This window comes from Sceloporus occidentalis, unplaced genomic scaffold, assembly GCF_023333645.1.
Source record: "Sceloporus occidentalis isolate IW3139 unplaced genomic scaffold, rSceOcc1.0.p SCAF_13, whole genome shotgun sequence".
In the NCBI taxonomy this organism is placed as follows: domain Eukaryota; kingdom Metazoa; phylum Chordata; class Lepidosauria; order Squamata; family Phrynosomatidae; genus Sceloporus; species Sceloporus occidentalis.
Genome location: NW_028316993.1, coordinates 3629967 through 3650235, shown reverse-complemented (window position 1 = coordinate 3650235; position 20269 = coordinate 3629967). Strand labels below are relative to the sequence as shown.

The 20269-nt window shown below is 44.8% G+C and overlaps 1 protein-coding gene across 1 annotated transcript; it reads right to left on the bottom strand.

Annotated features, from left to right (window-relative positions):
• Positions 1-3478: 3478 nt before the first annotated feature.
• Positions 3479-17840, bottom strand: PPP5C (protein phosphatase 5 catalytic subunit). The gene is made up of 13 exons (XM_089478397.1): positions 17603-17840; positions 14497-14738; positions 13626-13773; positions 11932-12053; positions 10950-11015; positions 10334-10432; positions 9467-9572; positions 9046-9188; positions 8838-8925; positions 8191-8231; positions 7170-7348; positions 6393-6474; positions 3479-6235 (listed from the first exon to the last, which is right to left on the bottom strand). Exons 1-13 carry the CDS (start codon positions 17739-17741, stop codon positions 6173-6175), a joined length of 1518 nt encoding a protein of 505 aa, XP_089334523.1. The 5' UTR covers positions 17742-17840; the 3' UTR covers positions 3479-6172.
• Positions 17841-20269: the final 2429 nt, after the last annotated feature.

The window sequence follows — 20269 nt, the reverse complement described above, 5'->3', positions numbered from 1 at the left end:
TGTGATGGGGAGAAGGAGAGCATTGCTCTCCAAAAAGAAAATTCAAGCCCCAACATAAAGTATTCTTTAAGGCTTCAAATTTCTAGCATTGCAGAGTTTGAGACCCTGAAAATCATTCTCTCCCAGAGCTCTTTTATTCTCTGTACTCATATTCCCTTGGCCACTTTGCTTCCTCGTTTTCCTTTGGGTGCCTAAATGCTAGGGGATTTGGGAAACTGTAGTTCTGAGACATTTAGCCTTTTCTGCCAGAGAGCTCTGGTGCCATGATAAACTACAATTCCCAAGATACCCTAGCAGTGAGCCAAGGCAGTTAAAGCAGTGTTAAAACCGGATTATTTCTGCAATGTGGATTGGACCAAATCCAGATAACGAACAACACCTGCCCAAATTCCCTCTTCTACACAAGGGATAGGATCCTTCCCCAGTTTTCCATCTGGCAACCCTAATCTGGAAGGCCAACGATTCCTCTTTCATTCATTCAGACCTTGAACTCTTTTTTCCTTTTGACTGGGCTGAGAAAATAAAATTCTTGGGCAGCAGTCACCCCAAAAGAAGGGAGGGAAAGCAGACCCTTCTTCCAGCCCTACTACGCTCCCCCTCCTCACATCCCTCCATTTTTGGTATTTGTTTTAAGGCCTAAACAAAAGGTGCCCTCTTGACATCTCTGGTCCAGCTTCTGCAGGGCTCCACAAAGGTTTCTTTGTCCTCTTGGCAGGAATGGAGAGGCTTCAGTGCTGGGAAGAGAAAAACCCGACTGGCCCCAGCCAAGGGGTCAGACCTTTCTCAGGCTTCCCCCAGAAGGAATTAACTCCCCACTGGCCCATGAGCAGCCCTTACGTTGCCTCGAAAAACAAAAATAAAGGTGGATCAGCGCTTTAAAGCTGTCTTGGAAGATCCAGAGGGTTTTTGCCATCTGTCAAAACAATTGCTCCCAACTCAGAGGTGTGTCGGGTTTGGCTTGTTGCAGACCAAGTTGGTTAGGAAAACTGGCCTCTTTCCAGAGTAACTTGGAGCATTTTTTTCCAGAGAGAATCAGAAAGAGAAGCCAGGTGTAGCTTTTGGGGTTTTTTCTTTTAGGGTGCAGTTTGGAATAAACGGGCCGCTTGAAACGGGATCATGGGCAGTTAAGAAAACTAGGCACGTTCGATGTTTTGTCGGCATGTTTTTCTCGAAAACAGAAGCAGAGAGGGAGCCATTTTAGCAATGAAAGTTGGATGGAGCAATAGGAATGGCTCTTGCACTGGGCGAAGAGTCACTGATTTGCATTGGTTTGCATAAGCTGTTGGATTTTCCTGTTAATGACAAGTCACCATATGGCCCCCATGAATTTTGAGGCTTTTCTTAGGCAAGGAAACCTCCGAGGTTGTTTTTGGCAGTTCCTTCCTCTGAAATACAGCCTTCAGCACTGGGGATCCCTTCGTGGTCTCCCATCCAAGTATTGTATACTAACCAGGGCTGACCCTGCTTAGCTTCCCAGATCAGACAGAATCTGGTGACTTTAGAATATTTTGGCCTAGAAGGGGGAATTGACAGTGTTGCCATCTGGGTTGAGGAAGAAGCAGAAAGGACAAGAAATCCAATAGATCCAGCCAAAAGTTTGTTGCTAGTAAACAGCATTTTAAGTTTTTGACTTGCTCAGAGTACTGTAAGGATTTTGCAAGCCAGCGAGGCATTTTAATGGAGAAAAGTTCATCACAAAAATCTGTCTGAGAGCCTAATAAAATACAGTATAGGTAATCCAGCTGCAAATATGCCATATGATATGGAATGTCTAGTTCTGTGAGGGTTTTTAGCTTTTATTTGGTAACGTCCTCTGTTTTTCTTGACTACCCTCCATTTTGCGATGCCTCGTCCTCCTTTGCAGCTAGGACATCTGGTCACCTTGTGTCGGTCTCAGCCATGCCTTGGATCTGCTTTTCCAAGCATCATGTTCCCATTTTCCTTTCCTCGAGGGACATTCCAGTTGCTGCCTGGGCAAGTTGATCCATTTCCCCAACAGTTCTGCCTGGCATTTCCTCCCCATGTGAACTTGTTTCTTCTTGTTTCTATCCTTCCAGTACATCATACTGTAAAAGGCTTCCTTCCTCTTCCTTTATGGCATTCTTTTGAAGCCAGCGAAGAAAGGGAAGTCCACCAAAACCAAGCCAAAAACAGCATAGTGGTTTTACTGGAACCCATGTAAAAGGGTGTTCAGGCTTTTGGTAGAGCAATAGAGCAGAAAATCAGTTCCATATGCTACGATGATTGATGATGCCAACCATCCACATTAGGAGGAGGATATTTGTAGTGGATCTCCAAAATGGAATCCATTTATACAGGAATAAGACCCTGAGTCTTACTGGCTGAGCAGCCTTGGATTAATTGCAATTGAAAACACTGGCCAAATATTTGATTATGGATTGCTTTTATTACACGTAAAGACTGTGGACTCAGCACAGTTCAAGTTGTGACACTGTAGTATTATGTAGTATTCCTTTATATTAAAGAATATTGGCTTTTGTGGTATTTGTATAGTGGTTTTTGATTTAATAATACTAATATTGTAAAAATGTTGTTAGTTGGCTTATATCTGATGATTATTGGGTAAATAGGTTGCTGTTGTCTGCCTTCAAGTCGTTTTTGATTTATGGCAACCCTAAGGCGAACCTATCATGGGGTTTTCTTGGCATGATTCCTCAGAGGTTTGCCACTGCCATCCTCTGTGGCTGAGAGGGTGTGACTTGCCCAAAGTCACCTAGTGGGTTTCATGGCCAATATGGAAATCGAACGCTGGCTTCGATTGTAGTCCAGCACTCAAAAACACTACACCACACTGGCTACCATAGTAAATAGGTATATCTGAACTGTATACGTCTGGGGTTAATTTATTCTATTTTGTATGCAGGAATAAGACCCAGCATTTCCTGAGGCTCATATTTTTTCATCTGGAAGTCTGAGCACTAAAGTAGCTAATCATTTTACCACAAGGTGGCAGTGATCCTTTTGGAAAGGTATCATCTCACAACGTCTCGGTTTGGGTGGCCAAGCTGTTGTTGTTCTTGTTGTGTGCCTTCCTTCAAGTCAGTTCCAATTTATGGCGACCCTAAGGCTATCACAGGGGAACAGATATTTTTAGTAATTTTTATTTGCCTTAGTGATTATCTGGTCAAAACATGGAGCAAAAATATGTAAACCGAGCAGTAATTCCTGCTAATCCATAATTTCTTTAAAACCTGACTCAAATCTAGCATTAAAATTTGGAATTATATTCTTAAATATATTTACTCAACAAGAATATTGAAGTTACATTTTACTCGAGTAGACTCTCAATTCACCAAGGCAAACAAACAATTATAAAGCTAGATTTTTAAAAAAATTACCTTTTATATAAATTGTAATGCAAAAAAGGGGCTCAACCAAAGTATTTCTCAGATGAACGTTTATGTTAAGGAAACTCATGTGACTTAACCTCCAAAAGGCAGAAAGAAAGCCCTACAGATCTTTCAATAGTTACTTTATTTTAACATCTTTTGTTTAATTACAGACAGTAAAATAGCTCAGTAGATAGGAGGGCAAGTGGAAAAGGAATCCTGGATGTATAAAAACCCTCCATGGTCATCATGGAAAAACAACATCCAAAGTGCTTCTGGAATTATTCGCTGGTTTCTCTTTCTTTTTCGGCCACAAAAGAAAAAAAAGCAGCTTCGTTTGGGTTCGGGAAAGCCAAAACGACACTTCCTTCCCAGAACAAGAATGGGAGGTCCACCAAGGTGTGGGGACAATAGGGCTTGGGGTGAGGGGAGAAGGAAGAAAAACCTATAGACATCACCACCCTGTTTCCTTTAACCATTTCCATAGCAGGAATGGACCCTAGTGGCCAGATCTCCCACCCTAGACTTTTGTGCCTTATTTTGGGTGAAAAAGAAAAACATAAGAGGTTGGGGAGGGGAAGAAGGATGGATGATTAGCCACCACAAATTCTGAAGTCAGATAAGACAAGCCCTAACCTCATATCCACTGTTAGGCTAAGATATAGTGGCTCTGGTCTTGGTCACAATCTCTCTGTCTCCCAAGCCCAATGAGATGTCTAAACTGGAAGGTCCCTTAGAACACCAACAGATCCAGACCTTCCCAAGACACCTGACTGGAACACATCCTGGCCTAAGAGAGTTTGCTGAAAGAGATAGAGGGAAAAACTTAGCAGGATGCCACGTTTCATAGCCTGGCAATCAGATTCCTTTAAACAACAAACAGGTTCCCCCAGCCTTCAAGACTACAGTTCTCAGGACTGAAGAAAAGTCACATTACACAGATGAATGTCCACCTCTCACATCACTTACACTGTCTTAAACTAGGAGACAGGCGAGGCTGGAGCACTGGGGTCCACCAAGCCATAAGGGCCAGTCCTAGACCCCTCTTCTTCCACTTATTGGAAACCTCCTTGCAATCCTGAAAAACTGCCACCAGAGAGGTAACTTCCTCCAGCCAACATTTGCTCATGTTTACCTCCTTCTGGTGAATTGAAGCCCAGAGAACTGAGAAGAGCAGCCAGGGACATGCCATCTCCAAGCCAAGTTGTGCCCCTGCACAAGTCACTAGCAGCACCCAGGTTGCCCACCACTGCTGGCTTCAAGATGGAAGGAGCAACCCACTCATACTGGTTGACACAAGACCTGCTCCCTCAGCCTCAAAAGACTTATAGTAGTTTTCCAGTGGTGTCTCCCATGTCAGTGGGATGCTGAAACAATTCCAGATTTTGGCTGGCATTAAAAGGATTGGATTCATCACTTCGTTCACATGGAAGTGCCCAGCTGCAAATGCAGCTTTCATTTATCAAAATGTGAAAACTGGTAGATAGGTGTGTATCACAGGAGAGGTGTAAGCGTACCTGATGGAAGCAGGAAACAACAAGGCAGACGGAGGGAGAAATAGCTGGCCAATGACTGAAAGACCTTTCCTTCCCTCCAAGAAATTATGCCATGAGAAGGCAACAATTTTTGGAAATACACCACTGCCTTAATCCAATATTTGTTTCCCCTCGTGGGACTGGCATCCTGTTGCTGATTTGCACATGTGTAAGGGAAAATTACATGTATGTAAATCTCTTTTTGGAAGAGGCATAGAGAGCTATTCTCTTGTTCTTGTACTCTGTCCAAGGTCCTCCCATGTCTGGTAGCTGTCAAGCTCTGGGAGTGGAGGAGGCTGCTGCTACTACTTCTCCTCACAGGGAAATTGGTGTGTGTGTGCGTGTATGTGTGTGTGTGTGTTATTTCAGATCATGAAGATCTGGCTGCTCTGATCTCCTGGGGAAGGAAAAGGCAGGTGCACTCCACTTGAGAGTACACCCTCATTTCTCTTTCCCCACAACCAAGTTGAGACCAGCTGATTCTCTATAGTCTGATTTGCTTCCTTGTTCACATCCTCATCTTGCCAATAAGTGATAGCAGAAGGGTCTGCTCCTGAAGTTTGACAGCTGCCGGGCTGTGGGAGGACACAGAACTGAGCATGTGAAACTATGTGCATATGTAGGGTCTCAGCTGTAGAATGTGCCATCAACCAAACCATTTGCTTTGCTGCAATGGAACAAAATGCAGCACATTGGAGAAGAAATGTGGGTAGGAGGCTTGCAGCCCAAAAACTGCCTTGCTCTGCCGTGTGAGGGGGAGAAGATCCCCACTGGCCAAAGGAGAGCTTCTCCCTCTCTATCTCACCCTGCACTCTCTGATGGATATAAGTATGGGAAGGAATAGTCTAATCAAGTTGGTAAAGAAGGAGGAGTAGAAGAGCAGTGGGAAAAGAAAACCAGACCGTAGGAATAAATACAATCTTCCAATATATATTAAAAAAATGTTTGTTACACTCTGGCTGCCGACTTCTCCTGTGTGCACACGCACAGCTGCTAGTGCATAAAAAAGAAAAGAGGGGCTGAACCCTGGATTGGTACCTGTCCTGGGGGGTTTACGGGTAGTGTTACATATGCGATCCCACCCCAGTTCAGGGCTTATCACCTACTTTCTCTCCATTCTCCTGCTCCCTTCAATAACCCCTGCTTTGAAGTGAAGGCTGATGTTGGAAGAAGTTTTTAAAAAAAGGAAAAAAGAAAGAAAACCATTGTTGTTTGCCTAGCGCATGGTCTCCAGACAGGGGGGAAGAGGGGAGGCAGGGGTGAGAGCCAGCAGAGGTGACAGGCGGCTTACATCATCCCCAGCTGCAGCAGCGAATTGGCATACATCATTGGCTTGACGTTCGGATGAGGCTGGGAAAAGAGGAGGAGAACCGTGGTGAGCAAACACGCCTCCCTGCCTCCAGACAGGAATCGCCCACAGAAGGCAAACCTCTAGGGCAAAGTGAAGGAAAGGAAACATGCGCTCATGAACACCCATGGGTGACGCCCCACAAGACAAAGGACTCACCACTGCTGTGAACTGGTGAAATTCTGGTCGCAAGTCTGAGCCTTTCAAGTGGATGTAGGAACCTTTATTGCCCATCTGGTCACTGGCAAGAAATGGTCAAGAAAGGAGAGGAGAGATTAGTACAGTCATTCTCAAACAGAGGAAAGAAGAAGGGCAGCTGCCACCAGAAACAGGTCTGAGTGGTATGTGTGCGGAGGTGCATTCATACTTCTGCCGCATGGATGACAGGGAGTCAGGAGGGGGAGAAATGGTATGACAGGACCATGCTGTTCTTAGGCGTCTTCTCAAGTTGACTCCTTGATAAAATAAGATTTCTTCAGAGGCTTACATTGCTTTCCTCTCAGTCTGAGAGAGCATGACTTGCCCAGAGTCACAAAATAGGCTTAAACAGCTGAGTGGGGATTCAAAACCTGGTTTCTCACAGTTTAATACAACACTTGAATCTGGCTCTAAAAAAACCAGCAGGGAGTGTTCTTGCATAGATTTATTCAGATGTTTCCCACTGCCTTTCTCTGAAGCAGAGAGAGTGTGACTTGCTCAAAGGCACCCATTGGGTTTCTCCAGCTGAGAAGCAATTTGAACCCTGGTCTCCCAAAATCCTGGTCCAGCACTCAAAGACACTACACCATGCTGGTTTTCAATCTATGACAGAGCCACAGTTCCTTAAAAATTAGCAAACAGTTTTCATCTTAAGGGTAGCACTTCATCCAAAGAGTACCGCAACCATCAGACAGACCACCAATGCTGCAGGAAAAGTCTGCTCACTCATTCACTCACCAGTAGTTGGGGGCTGAGAAAACAGTGACACACTTGCCATCATGTGCCACCTCATATCCCTCGGGCTTGACTTCGTGGCTGCGGATGATGTAGTCTAAATGGTTGCGTTCCAGGAAGCTTTTGGTGACGTCAGGCCCAAACTGACAGCTCACACCGCGTTTGCTGATCGACCGGCCATTCTGGAGGCAATAAACGATAAGAAAGCAACAACTAGGTCAAACATATCTAAATGAGGAGGGAAGTTCTGTTTCCCCACTCAGGAAAATGACACCACCAACTTATTCACAGGTGATGCTCCAGCCCTGGGCTCCAGTCCCTTGGCAGAAAACAAGGGAGTCTGAAAGGCAATGAGTTTATGTGTCTAATCTGTTGGTTATATTCTAATGTGCTACTGCTGTTCACAATGAGAAATCAGTGAGATATTATTGTTGATGTTATTATATTTGTTGTTGCAGCTACTTTTCTCCATCTTTAATAGCAACATGACTTGAGGAAATCTTATGGATGAAAATGGGATTCACCTATCAAGTTTCTGCCTTCTGCTTGAAGGTGCAAACATAATACAAGATGGAGCTCAAATGGAGAGGCATACTGAAGGGTGTGTGGGCCTCCTTCTTATAAGTTCCTCATACTACTTTTCCTAAACAAGGCCAGAGTGGCTCCACTAACCTTATTTAAACTTTTAGAGGTCCCCCACCACCATCTATCCTAAAATAACAGGCAGCTTGGCATGTATACATTTGCAACATATTCCTCATTTGCAACCTGGCCTGGCTTGGGCTGGACAGAGGAGGGAATAGACTTGCTAGGATGCCTGCCAAGAAGGATGACAACAAAAGGGTTCTGACTGCTATCAAAGGTGGCCTGAAGCGTGAGTTGAGAGGAAGTAGGTGGCTCCAGCAGGTCAAGTGTACCAAAGGGTGACTCAAGGAGGCTTGGTGCCCAGGACATAGATGATTTTGAGTGGTTGAACCAGGTTAAAAATGCAGGTAAATTGGGTGAATTGCCAAAGCAGACTTACCTGAGGTTGAGGGTCTGACCAGAGTAAGTCACACATGGGACCTGCCAATGAGAATATCAGAGGTCAACTAAACAGACTGCGGAGAAGAGGAAACACAGAAAGGTACAACTAGTAACCAGGACTGGTGTGCCCTGAAACACTGGCAAATAATAAATGAGGTAGATATTAGAATTTTATTCATTTATATCCCACCCTTTCTCCAATACTGGGACTCCACTTAGCTTACAGAATATTAAAATCAGATTAAATTAAGCAGTGTGTGTATGTGTGTGTGTGTGTGTGTGTATAATTTGTTATTTATGTATAAAAGTATTTGTATTACAAATACCTCTGTAAGGTACAGATGGCAAACTCCATGTGTAAAGATGTATTTGAAAAATGTAATTAAGACGGCACCCGCTGTGACTCAGCTCTCACATAATAAAAAACAGAAAGTTATGTTTTGTTGTTGTTTGGAACTAATTATTTTTCTTCTTCTGAAGTGCAAATTTATGCACATATTAAACAAACAAACATGCCAAAACTGAATTAAGATTTCATCAGTTGGGCAACAGCCCTTGAAGGGGATCAGACTATCCCACTTAGAAGTGCTGTTCCACCCCATTAACCTGTACCTTGAGTTCACCACCCCATCTTTTCATGCCCACCTGAATCTGGAGGTTGCCGATTCCTCTCGATCTTCCTGATATCATCTAATGTTACTCCATCTTCACTGAAAAGCCCACCGTGCATTATCTGGAGAGGAGGAGGAGAAAGAACAGGCCAGGCTCAGCAAGGGTAAGAATACCCTGAAGAGAGGACCCCTCGATGACCTGGGCTTTCCAATCCAATGAGCCCAGCCCATAACCCCCTTACCAAGATTTTGCCATTAATGCAGTGCGCCAGAGGTAGCCATTCAAAAACTTCGCTGAACAGTTCAAACATCTGGGCTGTGTATTTGGCTTTGACCTCGCCTTCAAACCCATAAATTTGATTCATATTGTCTGTTTCGTGGTTCCCTGGAAAGGTAGGCAAGGGGAATCAAGAGAAAACAGAAGCCAAAATGAAGACGGCTTTTTTGACTGCACTAATTTTCCAGCCCCAGGCAACGGCTCCCATTTGCCTTGTGGCCACCTTAGCATCTCTAGACATCTAAAACAACATGAAGGTACAACACACACACACACACACACACACACAACCACCATCCTAAATTGAGAACTGATCAGAATATCATTTTAGGCTTTGGAATAACAATGAGGCATGTGTCCTCAGCAGGGGAGGAGAAGGCCCTTACCTCGAAGTAGGTGGAAATGATCTGGATATAGCAGCTTAAAACCAAACAATGTTAATATCACCTCCACAGAGAAGGAGCCACGGTCCACAAAATCCCCATTGAATATCTGCAGTGGTGAAGAGGCCATGTTTAAGAAAAATAAATTATGCCTTGTTGGGAAAAACAGCCATTTCATTTTCAATCTGGACACATTTTTTCCTTCTTTTCTCCACCTTTCTTTCTTTTAACTTACACTCTAAATGGCTCTTCCTTCCCAAGATGCACTACATCCCACCCAGAGCTGTTGCAAAAGAAACCAAGATGAACATTAACCAAAGGACAGAGCAGAGTAACCATTGTGCCAAACATAGAAAGCAGGTTAGTGATAGCCACTTCTGAGTTCAAGAAACAGTGATTAAAGTAACTGAATTGGAAACAATTGGATCCTACTCTCTGAGAAGAAGGGGTTGGGAAGGAATCATACATCAAACTTCCAGAACAATCCAGTTCTCTCTCACACAACTATTAAAGTAAATTGGGGGGAAACAAAAAATGTTCCTCTCATATATTCCCCATTCCAATCCACATTTCCCTCTCTTCCCCAGTTTCTTTCTTTCCTTTAGGAAATCCAGGTAATCACTTTTCTATTCATTGCTTATTCTTGCTTTTTATTTCATTAGCCAATCCATTTGCAATTTCATTTCCAAAAATGAGTATTTGTCCCTAGAACTCAACAGTCGGCACAATGAAAGCCAAACCCCAAACTGGCTGGCTAGAAACTCAAGAGCATTTTGCTAAAAATTGCTGCCAGCAAAATGACCCCAGTTTCAATCCAAGGAGAGGAATAGATCAATACAGCAACCCAGAAGGAGTACCAAGAAAGGATACATATGGATTTGTTTCTGACGGCAGCCCATTCAACTCAAATATATTAAGGAGGTCGTAATACTGCCCATGGGTATCTCCACAGACTGTGATTTTCTCTGTCTGGAACAAAGGAACAGGAGAGAGGAGAAGGCACAAAGAGACAGCAGAGGGAAGAGAAATCAGGATAAATCAAAGATATTTACTTAATAATAATAATAATAATAATAATTATTATTATTATTATTATTATTATATTTACTTATAATTAGCTCTGAACAATTCTCCACCATTTAATTCAAAGAATCACATGGCTGTGCTTCAAATTAGTAGAGGTGAGAGGGGAATGTTCTTTAGATTCCCTTCCCTGTCCCCCTACACATCAGGAACAAAAGGATTTTGGGCCATCTTGCCAAAAGCAACTAGCACAGAACTCTCTAGGAGGATTCACACAAATTTAGGGAACGGACCACAGAGTAGACCAGCACTCCCAACCCAGCACCACAAGATGCTGTACAGAGGAACGTAGATGTGTTTTACAGTTTGAAAATCTCAAGAGTTCCCAAAACCAGGTATTACAGGGTAAACTGTACCTACATCTTCTGACATTTAAATTTTGGATGCGAAGACACACACTTACTTCTTTTAATGTAGTTTCTACTAGGGTGGGGAGTTTCGATAGCACCTCTTTTACTTGCACCAAGATCTGCAAGAGGGAAAAGAGAAGTCATAGAGAGAACAGGCAAGGTGAAAGCTGAGAAAAGATTAATGCAATCAAGAGGAATGGAAGAGTCGATAAAAATTCTAAATACTGTTTAGGTCAGTTTAGATTCTGGGTTGCATTACACATTTAATTAGTAATATTTTAAAGTTAAATTTGTCTTCATGATTGCAAACATTTTTCAAAAAAGCTAAGAATGGTCTTGTAGCCTCTTATAAACTATCAGTGTCCATAAAACCTTCTGCCATAATAGATTTGCTAGTCTTTAAAGTGCTACAAGGCCCTGTCATTTTTTTTTAATTGTGGCTACTACTATGGAAGTTAAAAAAAAATACAAGAGGAATAGCTATATGGATCATAATGATTAAGGCTTACAAAGTGAGAGATAGTTGAATAAGGAACCCATATAAGCGATAATGATCCCCCAGCTTCCTCATCATTTTCCTCATGCCCTCCCCACACCTTACTGCAGTGCAAGAAAACACATGCCTTACATGCATTCTTCAGAGTGTCAGATTTGGAGGACTATCAGAATTTGCTGTTCAGGCCCTGGGGACTCAATCACACATAGTCACCTGTGCTTGTTGGCTGTGTAAAAGTTACATGGATGGAGTCTGAGGAGCAGTATGAAAAATAACCAATGGGAAACTCATTCTAAATAGAACAGACAATCTCCCTGGGTTGCATCTCCAAGTATGCAATGGCCTCTTTTTACCTGAATTACTTAGGCAAACAACCCAGTGAATCTCCACCAATCTCATAGCCCAGGGCAAGTTCAGCATGCCCTCTCCGCCCATTACATTAAGCCTACTTATATAAGCAATTCTCTCTGAATCCAGCATTATTGCAGCAGTTTGCCCTTGTGACAGGTCTTAAGGAGCAGAGTAAGAAGAGGCATTACCTGGTAGGCACACTTCCTGTGAAGCTTCTTTTGATCTTTGTACCACTGCATTAACTCCTTCATGAATTCAAGAGTCACCTTCCCATTGTCCAGCTTTGGGCCACTGTATTCATCCTCAATGGCTGCAGAGCGCAGGAGGAACAATTTTAAAAAAAAAGGATGAAATGGTTAGAGGGGCAGAAGGGCAGGACGAGCCTAGCTTTGCGCAAGGGTTCTGCCCAAGTAATATAAAATGGGGGAACATAAAGAGAGCCACACGGGCTCCAACCAAAGTCCTACTTAGTCCAACATTCTGGTCGCACAGCAACTACACTGACATCCATCATATCTGACAAGAGGCCACATGGGATATTGTCCATCACTTTCCTGAAGGCAGGAGCAGAATACAGTGGGGAAAAGAGTTCAACCTTCAGGACAGTGCTGCTGCCACAAAATGTTAGTACTGTGCCTAAATGGTAATTAAAAATCAGGACCCTGCCTTCCTGGAATTTAAGGTCGAAGTGTCAGGCATGAAGCATAGTCGTTTCCTTCCCTACATCATCTCCCTCAGCTATCTTGAAACACATTCAGGGGTAAGAGAAAGGTGATGCATGCAGAAATTTAAAATTCAGACTTCGGGGGCATCCAGGATGCAACTGTGCCATAGTTTAGTCCAGACACAGGGATTAAGGGATCCTGCTCGTGCCAGCAGCTGGCCCATTGCAAAGAGTTTCCTATTTATTTTTACTGATTGAGCCTCTCCATGCTATGTATTTATGATATGAGGTTTTGATCTATTTTGGGAACTGGCAGGAAAACCTTGGCACAGCCACCTGTGTGAAGCAGCATTAGTCACTAACAGGAAGAGGCCAGGGCTCCCTTGGAAAGGAAGGACATTCTGAGACTCACGAGGCACAAGGCCTCCTCTCAAGCACCCATTTCTGAGCCAGACCATGAGCAGGCTTGCCAGAGAGTAAGGCAGGGTACGTACATACCACAGCATTAAGAAGCTTCAAGCAGAAAACCTTTAACCCAGGAATATTCAAGTTCTATAGAAGGTCAAGACTTCCTCAGCATAAAAATGAATATATCTACAGCCCAAATAAAGTTTATTTTCAATCACTATCTTTCACGGAACCCTGCCTTAACTCTGCCCCAAAATCCTGTGCAATGAGCATGAATTTCAAGGCAGATATGTAAAGACCCCTCCAAAATGATTCTGAAAGCATAACTTGCGAGTATAGAAAAATCTGAGAACTGCCGTTCTCAAGACCAGCAGCCAGCAGATGGACAGAGAGCACAAACACTACAGCAGCAGTTAAACTAGGATGTTCAGATACAGCTTGCTAATGGCCAGGCGGCTTTCCCAAATTTAGAAAGATGTAAAGGATGCTGGGTATCTAGGCCCTGTGGCTCACCGTCAAGGACAACAGCACTAAGGACAACATGAAAGGACTTGTTCCTGCTTCCAGCAGCTCAAGCTCTTTGCCTTTGAATATTGCCATGTGGATATGGTCCTCTTGTTGATGCCTGTCACAATTGCTAATGCCACCAGCTTTAGCAACGGGGTACCAATTAAGCCCATCTTGTAGAGACCAAAAGAAAACCTGTAGTTCTCCTCAAGATCTCAATGGCCCCTGGGCACCCTGCTTACATTCAACCCACATACAAACCCTTCAATCTTCACTTGAACAGCCTCCCCTGCTACCACTCACTCATGTTTTCAATGTCCAAGGAGTCAACCACAGACCGCTTGTGCTCATCGCTGGCAATGGCGCGCTCGAAAGCCTTCTGCTTCACAATCTTGTTACATTCCTGGTACTTCATCTTGGCATCCTTGTCATTCGGCTTCACCTTAACAACCTGGGCAAGGGGGGAAAAAGAGGACCCCACTTATATTTACAAAATCTATAGTTATGCATTTGTGTGTAAAACCATCCCTGTCCATTTCCCCATTTTGTCCTCTCTCATATACACAATTCCAAGGCACATTCCTCAGTTTCACAACTGGAGATGACTTGGAGATGGAATCAGGTTGTTGAGGCAGCGTCCTCTCTCACCTCACCTTACTTTAGAATGTAAAGGTATTTCGTAGTACCTTTGATACTAACTGAAAGAAAGAAGCTAGAAGTATGAGCTTTCGTAGACTTGAGTCTACTTTCTCAGGTGCAACTTCTTTCTTTCAGTTTGTCTCAACGGTGCTAAAAGATCGCTTTGCATAATGAATTCCTAAATTTTCCAGAGTTTGGGGAACATAAAAATAAGGAATTTCTCATGCAACCCTCAAAGAAGTTATGTTATTAATTACCTTTGACATATACTAATGTAAATGACAGATGATCTTCTGCCTCCCACTCTCAAGTCTTCTGTACACAATGAAGGACTTGGGTGAGGAGCAGGGGTTGGAAACAACCACAAGTAAATGGCTGGGTAGTAAGTAAAGCTTACTTTACTCTGTGGACCCTGCAACTACTACATCTTCATAATGTAACTCCAAGCAAACTAAAAAGCTCCTCTCATATTGAGGCAACCTCAGAAACTTCAGAGGAAGGGAGATGACCACTTCTTCCTGACCTTCCCACTCACCGTCTCATAGTCCCGCAATGCCGCCTTGAATTTGCCCAAGGCCATGTTGCTGGTGGCCCTCCTATAATAGCCTTTGATGTATTTCTTGTCCAACTCAATGGCCTTGGTGGCATCAGCAAGAGCGTAGCCGTAGCACTCTGTCCGCAGGTATGCCAAGCTCCGGTTGCCATAATAAATGGCATTGGTGGGATTCAGTTCAATGGCCTGGGTGTAATACTTCACGGCGTTCTCGTAGTCCTTTGCTAACAGGGAGGGAGGGAAAGAGGAAAAAGCAGAAATGAGCCTTTATTGGGGCTGTATTATGTTACTAACATAACACCCATAAGCAAACATGCTACATAGTCCAAAGCTGCTTCTGATGCGAGGTTCATACAAGTGAAAGCTAAGGCTTGTGTGATGCTTTTCTGTAAAGGTTATTCTGTGTTGCTTATACACAGGAGAACATCCAACACATTGAGAAGAACATAGAGCAGAGTGATCAGGTCAGGCTACCTCAGATGTCTCCTGCTTTCTCATGAGGATAACACACTCCTAACATAGTGACCGGGAGCAATCTAAGGTTGCATCTACACTGCAGAATTAATGCAGTTTGAGACCACGTGCAATCAACCCCTCCATTACAAAATGTAAGCTGCTATATGTTTATAAACTCAAACATGAAAAACACATTAAACCACAATAACTAGTATGCAAACATGGATTGAGTTATTGCAGAGTCTATGGCACAGTCCATGCATAAGTAATTAATTCAGAAGTTAAACAGAAACATGCATATTTATATCTGCATGGGATTGCCGTCTCCCACCGCTGAATCTTTAAAAGCCAGAATGAAACACAGCCTAAGGCTCTATAAAAAATTGTTTTGGGGCACAAACCAGCCTAGCCAAGGATTAAAAGCAGCCACACTGTGGAAGTTGGCAAAAGTGCTACCAAATGCAGCGGAGAGTCCAAAATGACTCAACGGTTTAATTACAGCCTTCATCACAATGTGTCCTGAGGACACAAGCAAAGGGTAAGGATCAAGGGTTGCAAGGAAAGAGATGCCACAGAAATCAAGTGCAAGAGCTAGTTTGCAAGGAAGATTTCGGGACACAGAAGAATATGGACTCATCATGGCCCACCTGGAAGAAATCTGTTTCTGCTACATCCCAAGATGGAAAAATCCCAGTACAGGTTGAGTCTCCTTTATCCAAAATGGTTGGGACTTGAGTATTTTGGATTTCAGAATATTCACATAGACATAATGAAGTATCTTAGAGAGGGTTCCCAAACTGAAACATGAAATTCATTTATGCTTTGTATACACCTTATACGCACAGCCTGAAGGTAATTTTATGCATAATGTTTTTAATAACTGTGTGCATGAAACAAAGTGTGCCTGCCCTGAACCATCAGAAAGCAAAGCTGTCACTACGTCAGCCATCCATGGGGATGATTTTGGGTCTCTGGATAAGGGATGCTCAACCTGTACTGCCCAATGTTTCTTTCGTCTGTTTCTGAAAAGGCAACGCTTCGGTTCACAGAAGGCTGCCTCCCGATGAATTCAACCTTTCATGCAAACAAGTAACTGGAAATGAAACAGCACATCTTTCTATAATATCACCAGACTCCAATGAACTGCTAGTCAGCTCTATCTATCTGCTATCCATAGCAGTCCATCAGCCCCAGAGATGACAATGCCTTTAACTGCTAATCCTACGAATGGATCGCAATGCTCGCTCCCTGGAAAGATCATTCTAGGGGATGTGTGGACAATGTGTTGTGTTAGCACAGCCTGCACATGTACGATGAGATAGAAGGTTGCATCCCTGCTGTAGGTGAGAGAGGGGTAATGATGTACCAACTGCCCTGCTCTCCTGTGAAACCCTCCCTTCATACCTCTCCAGTTGAGAAGCTGGAACATGTCCAGAGGAGGGCAACCAAAATGGTGAAGGGTCTGGAAGCCATGCCCTATGAGGAGAGACTTAGGGAGCTGGGAATGTTTAGTCTGATGAAAGGAAGGTTAAGAGGGGACATGAGAGTCATGTTTAAATATCTGAAGGGGTGTCATACTGAAGAGGGAGCAGGCTTTTGTTCCATGGCTCCAGAGACTAGGACAAGGAGCAAGGGATTCAAGGTACAGGAAGAGAGATGCCACCTAAATCTCAGGAGGAACTTCCTGAGGGTCAGAGCTGTTTGATGGTGGAAGACACTCTTTTGGAAAGCGGTGGAGCCTCCTTCTTTGGAGGTTTTTAAACAGAGGCTGGATGACTGTCTCTTGGGGGTGCTTTGACTGTGAGTTCCCGCATGGCAGGGGATTCCTGCCTCTCCTCCCCCTAAAAAAGGACATCCCTCCTTAAAGGGTTCTAGACTAACCCAGGTATATCTTTGAGTTCTACCTCCATGAAATATATACATACACATGGTCTATATCTCCTCTCTCTGCGTTTCAGGAATCCCTGCCTCTCTTAAAGAAAAGGGCACTCCTCCTTCAGACAAGCCCCCGTTTTCCTATTGGCATTCCCAGTCTCCCCCTCCTTCCTTAGACTGACCATCCCACAATCCACACACAGAGCCACTTGCAGGGATTCCTCCACTTTAGAAATAACCCAGGCTCCATTCCTAGAGGCACCCTGGGATTTGTAACAGGGTGGCGCTGCTGCTGCTGCTGCTGCTGCTGCTGCTGCTGCTGGTGGTGGTGGTGGTGCCTAGGGGCTAAAACAAATGACGGCACTTGCCCACAGGGAAACACAGGGCAATACCTGGCCATAGGGAGACACAAGCCATGATCCCCAAACTGTGCCCTTCCAGGGATTGTGGACTTTACTTCCCAGAATCCCACACTATTGGCCGACATGGCTGAGGCTTCTGGGAGCTGAAGCCCGAAGTCTCTTAAAGGGCACAGTCTGAGGATCACCGATTGCCATACATAGGGAAACACTGCGGAACACTGGGCAAGTCATGGTTCTCTATGGGCAAGCAATTCCAATGTCTCCCATGTTTGGTCAATCCCTGTCTCCCATTGGCCCCTGACCCACCGGGGAGGCCCCGCCCCCTGAGAAGGACCCCGCCCCTTCCACGGTTGACCCCGCCCCTCCGGGCCACGGGCCCCGCCCCCTTCCCCTACCTTTGAAGTAATCGTTCGCTTGGGTCTTGAGGGACTCGGCCTGCTCCATAGCTCCCGGCTCGCCCTCCTGAGGCGGCCGCCCGGAGCCCCCTCCGCTGCCGGCGCTGCCGCCACTCTCCGCCCGCTCTCCCTCCGCCATCGCCGCCGGGCCGTAAAGCGAGCCGCCCTGACCACCGCTGAGGGCGGCGGGAGGGGGGGATACCAACAGCCGTCAAGCGCGGCCGCCGTCGCAAAACGCCGCCTAGCGGGAATGGGGGCGGGGTTAAATTTGGCGCATGCGCAGAAACGACACCAAGAGGAATCCTTGGTTCTCCTTTCCCTGAAGTGAAGGGGCGGGGCCTTGGCGGAGGCGCGTCATCACCATAGAGAGGGGATTCCTTCTACAGAGGCGGGGGGAAGGGTGAGCTAGAGCGTCCCCGCCTCTGATTGGTTGGAGCAACGTTCGAAAGCGCTGTGATTGGTTTTGGGGGGTGCCTGGTGGCTTGGAATTGAACGCGATTGGTTGATGTTGGATGACGTCAGTTGTAGTTGCGTGTTGTCTGGCTCAAGGCTATGGAATTCTGGGAGTTGGTGCCACAATAAACTACAATTCCCAGGATTCCCTAGCACTGAGCCTGGCCCTAGAGGCTTAAAGTTTTACACTGTAGGCAGGTTTTTTTTATCTCTTATCTTGTTTTTATGACTATGTAAAAAGTACAGCGCTATAGAAATAAACCTTAATAATAATAATAATGATAATAATAGTTATTTAAACTACTGTATAAGAATAATGGAGTTTGGCGCCATTTGCGAGTGTTGCCGCTCCGTCCTGTTAAATGCTGGGATTCCACTTGCGTCTCACAAGGCCTCTAGCCTTCTCTGCCAAGGAGTGATGGTGGGTCACAGAACTACAAATCCCAGGATTCTGTAGGATGGAGCCGTGGCTGTTAAAGTGGTGTCAAACTGCAACCCCCCCACACTCCCCCAAGACCATAATAATGGTAACAACAGCACAAAAACCCTCATTTATGACCGTACAGTTTCAAGGAGACTGAACACCCGGTCCCTATGCCTTTGCGTTCAAGTAAATAGACAAACTGTTAATGGTAGCAGAAATATTGGGAGATTCAGGGTGTGAATGGAGGAAAGGAGGACTCACACTACGGAACGCACTAAAATATATGACAGACACTTGCCCATAGAGAGACACAGGGCTATACCTGCCCATAGGGAGACATTACTTGCCTATAGTTTCCCTAAGGGCAAGTATTCCCCCATGTTTCCTTATGGGCAAGTATTCCCCCATGTTTCCCTATGGGCAAGTATTCCCCCATGTTTCCCTATGGGCAAGTATTCCCCCATGTTTCCCTATGGGCAAGTATTCCCCCATGTTTCCCTATGGGCAAGTATTCCCCCATGTTTCCCTATGGGCAAGTATTCCCCCATGTTTCCCTATGGGCAAGTATTCCCCCATGTTTCCCTATGGGCAAGTATTCCCCCATGTTTCCCTATGGGCAAGTATTCCCCCATGTTTCCCTATGGGCAAGTATTCCCCCATGTTTCCCTATGGGCAAGTATTCCCCCATGTTTCCCTATGGGCAAGTATTCCCCCATGTTTCCCTATGGGCAAGTATTCCCCCATGTTTCCCTATGGGCAAGTATTCCCCCATGTTTCCCTATGGGCAAGTATTCCCCCATGTTTCCCTATGGGCAAGTATTCCCCCATGTTTCCCTATGGGCAAGTATTCCCCTATATTTCCCTATGGGCAAGTATTCCCCTATATTTCCCTATGGGCAAGTATTCCCCTATATTTCCCTATGGGCAAGTATTAACCAATGTTTCCCTATGGGCAAGTATTCCCCCATGTTTCCCTATGGGCAAGTATTCCCCCATGTTTCCCTATGGGCAAGTATTCCCCAATGTTTCCCTATGGGCAAGTATTCCCCAATGTTTCCCTATGGGCAAGTATTCCCCTATGTTTCCCTATGGGCAAGTATTCCCCTATGTTTCCCTATGGGCAAGTATTCCCCTATGTTTCCCTATGGGCAAGTATTAACCAATGTTTCCCTATGGGCAAGTATTAACCAATGTTTCCCTATGGGCAAGTATTCCCCCATGTTTCCCTATGGGCAAGTATTCCCCCATGTTTCCCTATGGGCAAGTATTCCCCCATGTTTCCCTATGGGCAAGTATTCCCCCATGTTTCCCTATGGGCAAGTATTCCCCCATGTTTCCCTATGGGCAAGTATTCCCCCATGTTTCCCTATGGGCAAGTATTCCCCCATGTTTCCCTATGGGCAAGTATTCCCCCATGTTTCCCTATGGGCAAGTATTCCCCCATGTTTCCCTATGGGCAAGTATTCCCCTATATTTCCCTATGGGCAAGTATTCCCCTATATTTCCCTATGGGCAAGTATTCCCCTATATTTCCCTATGGGCAAGTATTAACCAATGTTTCCCTATGGGCAAGTATTCCCCCATGTTTCCCTATGGGCAAGTATTCCCCAATGTTTCCCTATGGGCAAGTATTCCCCAATGTTTCCCTATGGGCAAGTATTCCCCTATGTTTCCCTATGGGCAAGTATTCCCCTATGTTTCCCTATGGGCAAGTATTCCCCTATATTTCCCTATGGGCAAGTATTAACCAATGTTTCCCTATGGGCAAGTATTCCCCAATGTTTCCCTAT

Coding starts and splice junctions, on each gene's coding strand:
- PPP5C (XM_089478397.1), bottom strand. CDS start 17,741: ATGGCGGAGGGAGAGCGGGCGGAGAGTGGCGGCAGCGCCGGCAGCGGA. Junction 11,016..11,931: donor ACAGGAAGTGTGCCTACCAG/GTAATGCCTCTT, acceptor TCCCTCTTGCAG/ATCTTGGTGCAAGTAAAAGA. Junction 6,475..7,169: donor TTCTCAGCCCCCAACTACTG/GTGAGTGAATGA, acceptor ATTTCTTGCCAG/TGACCAGATGGGCAATAAAG.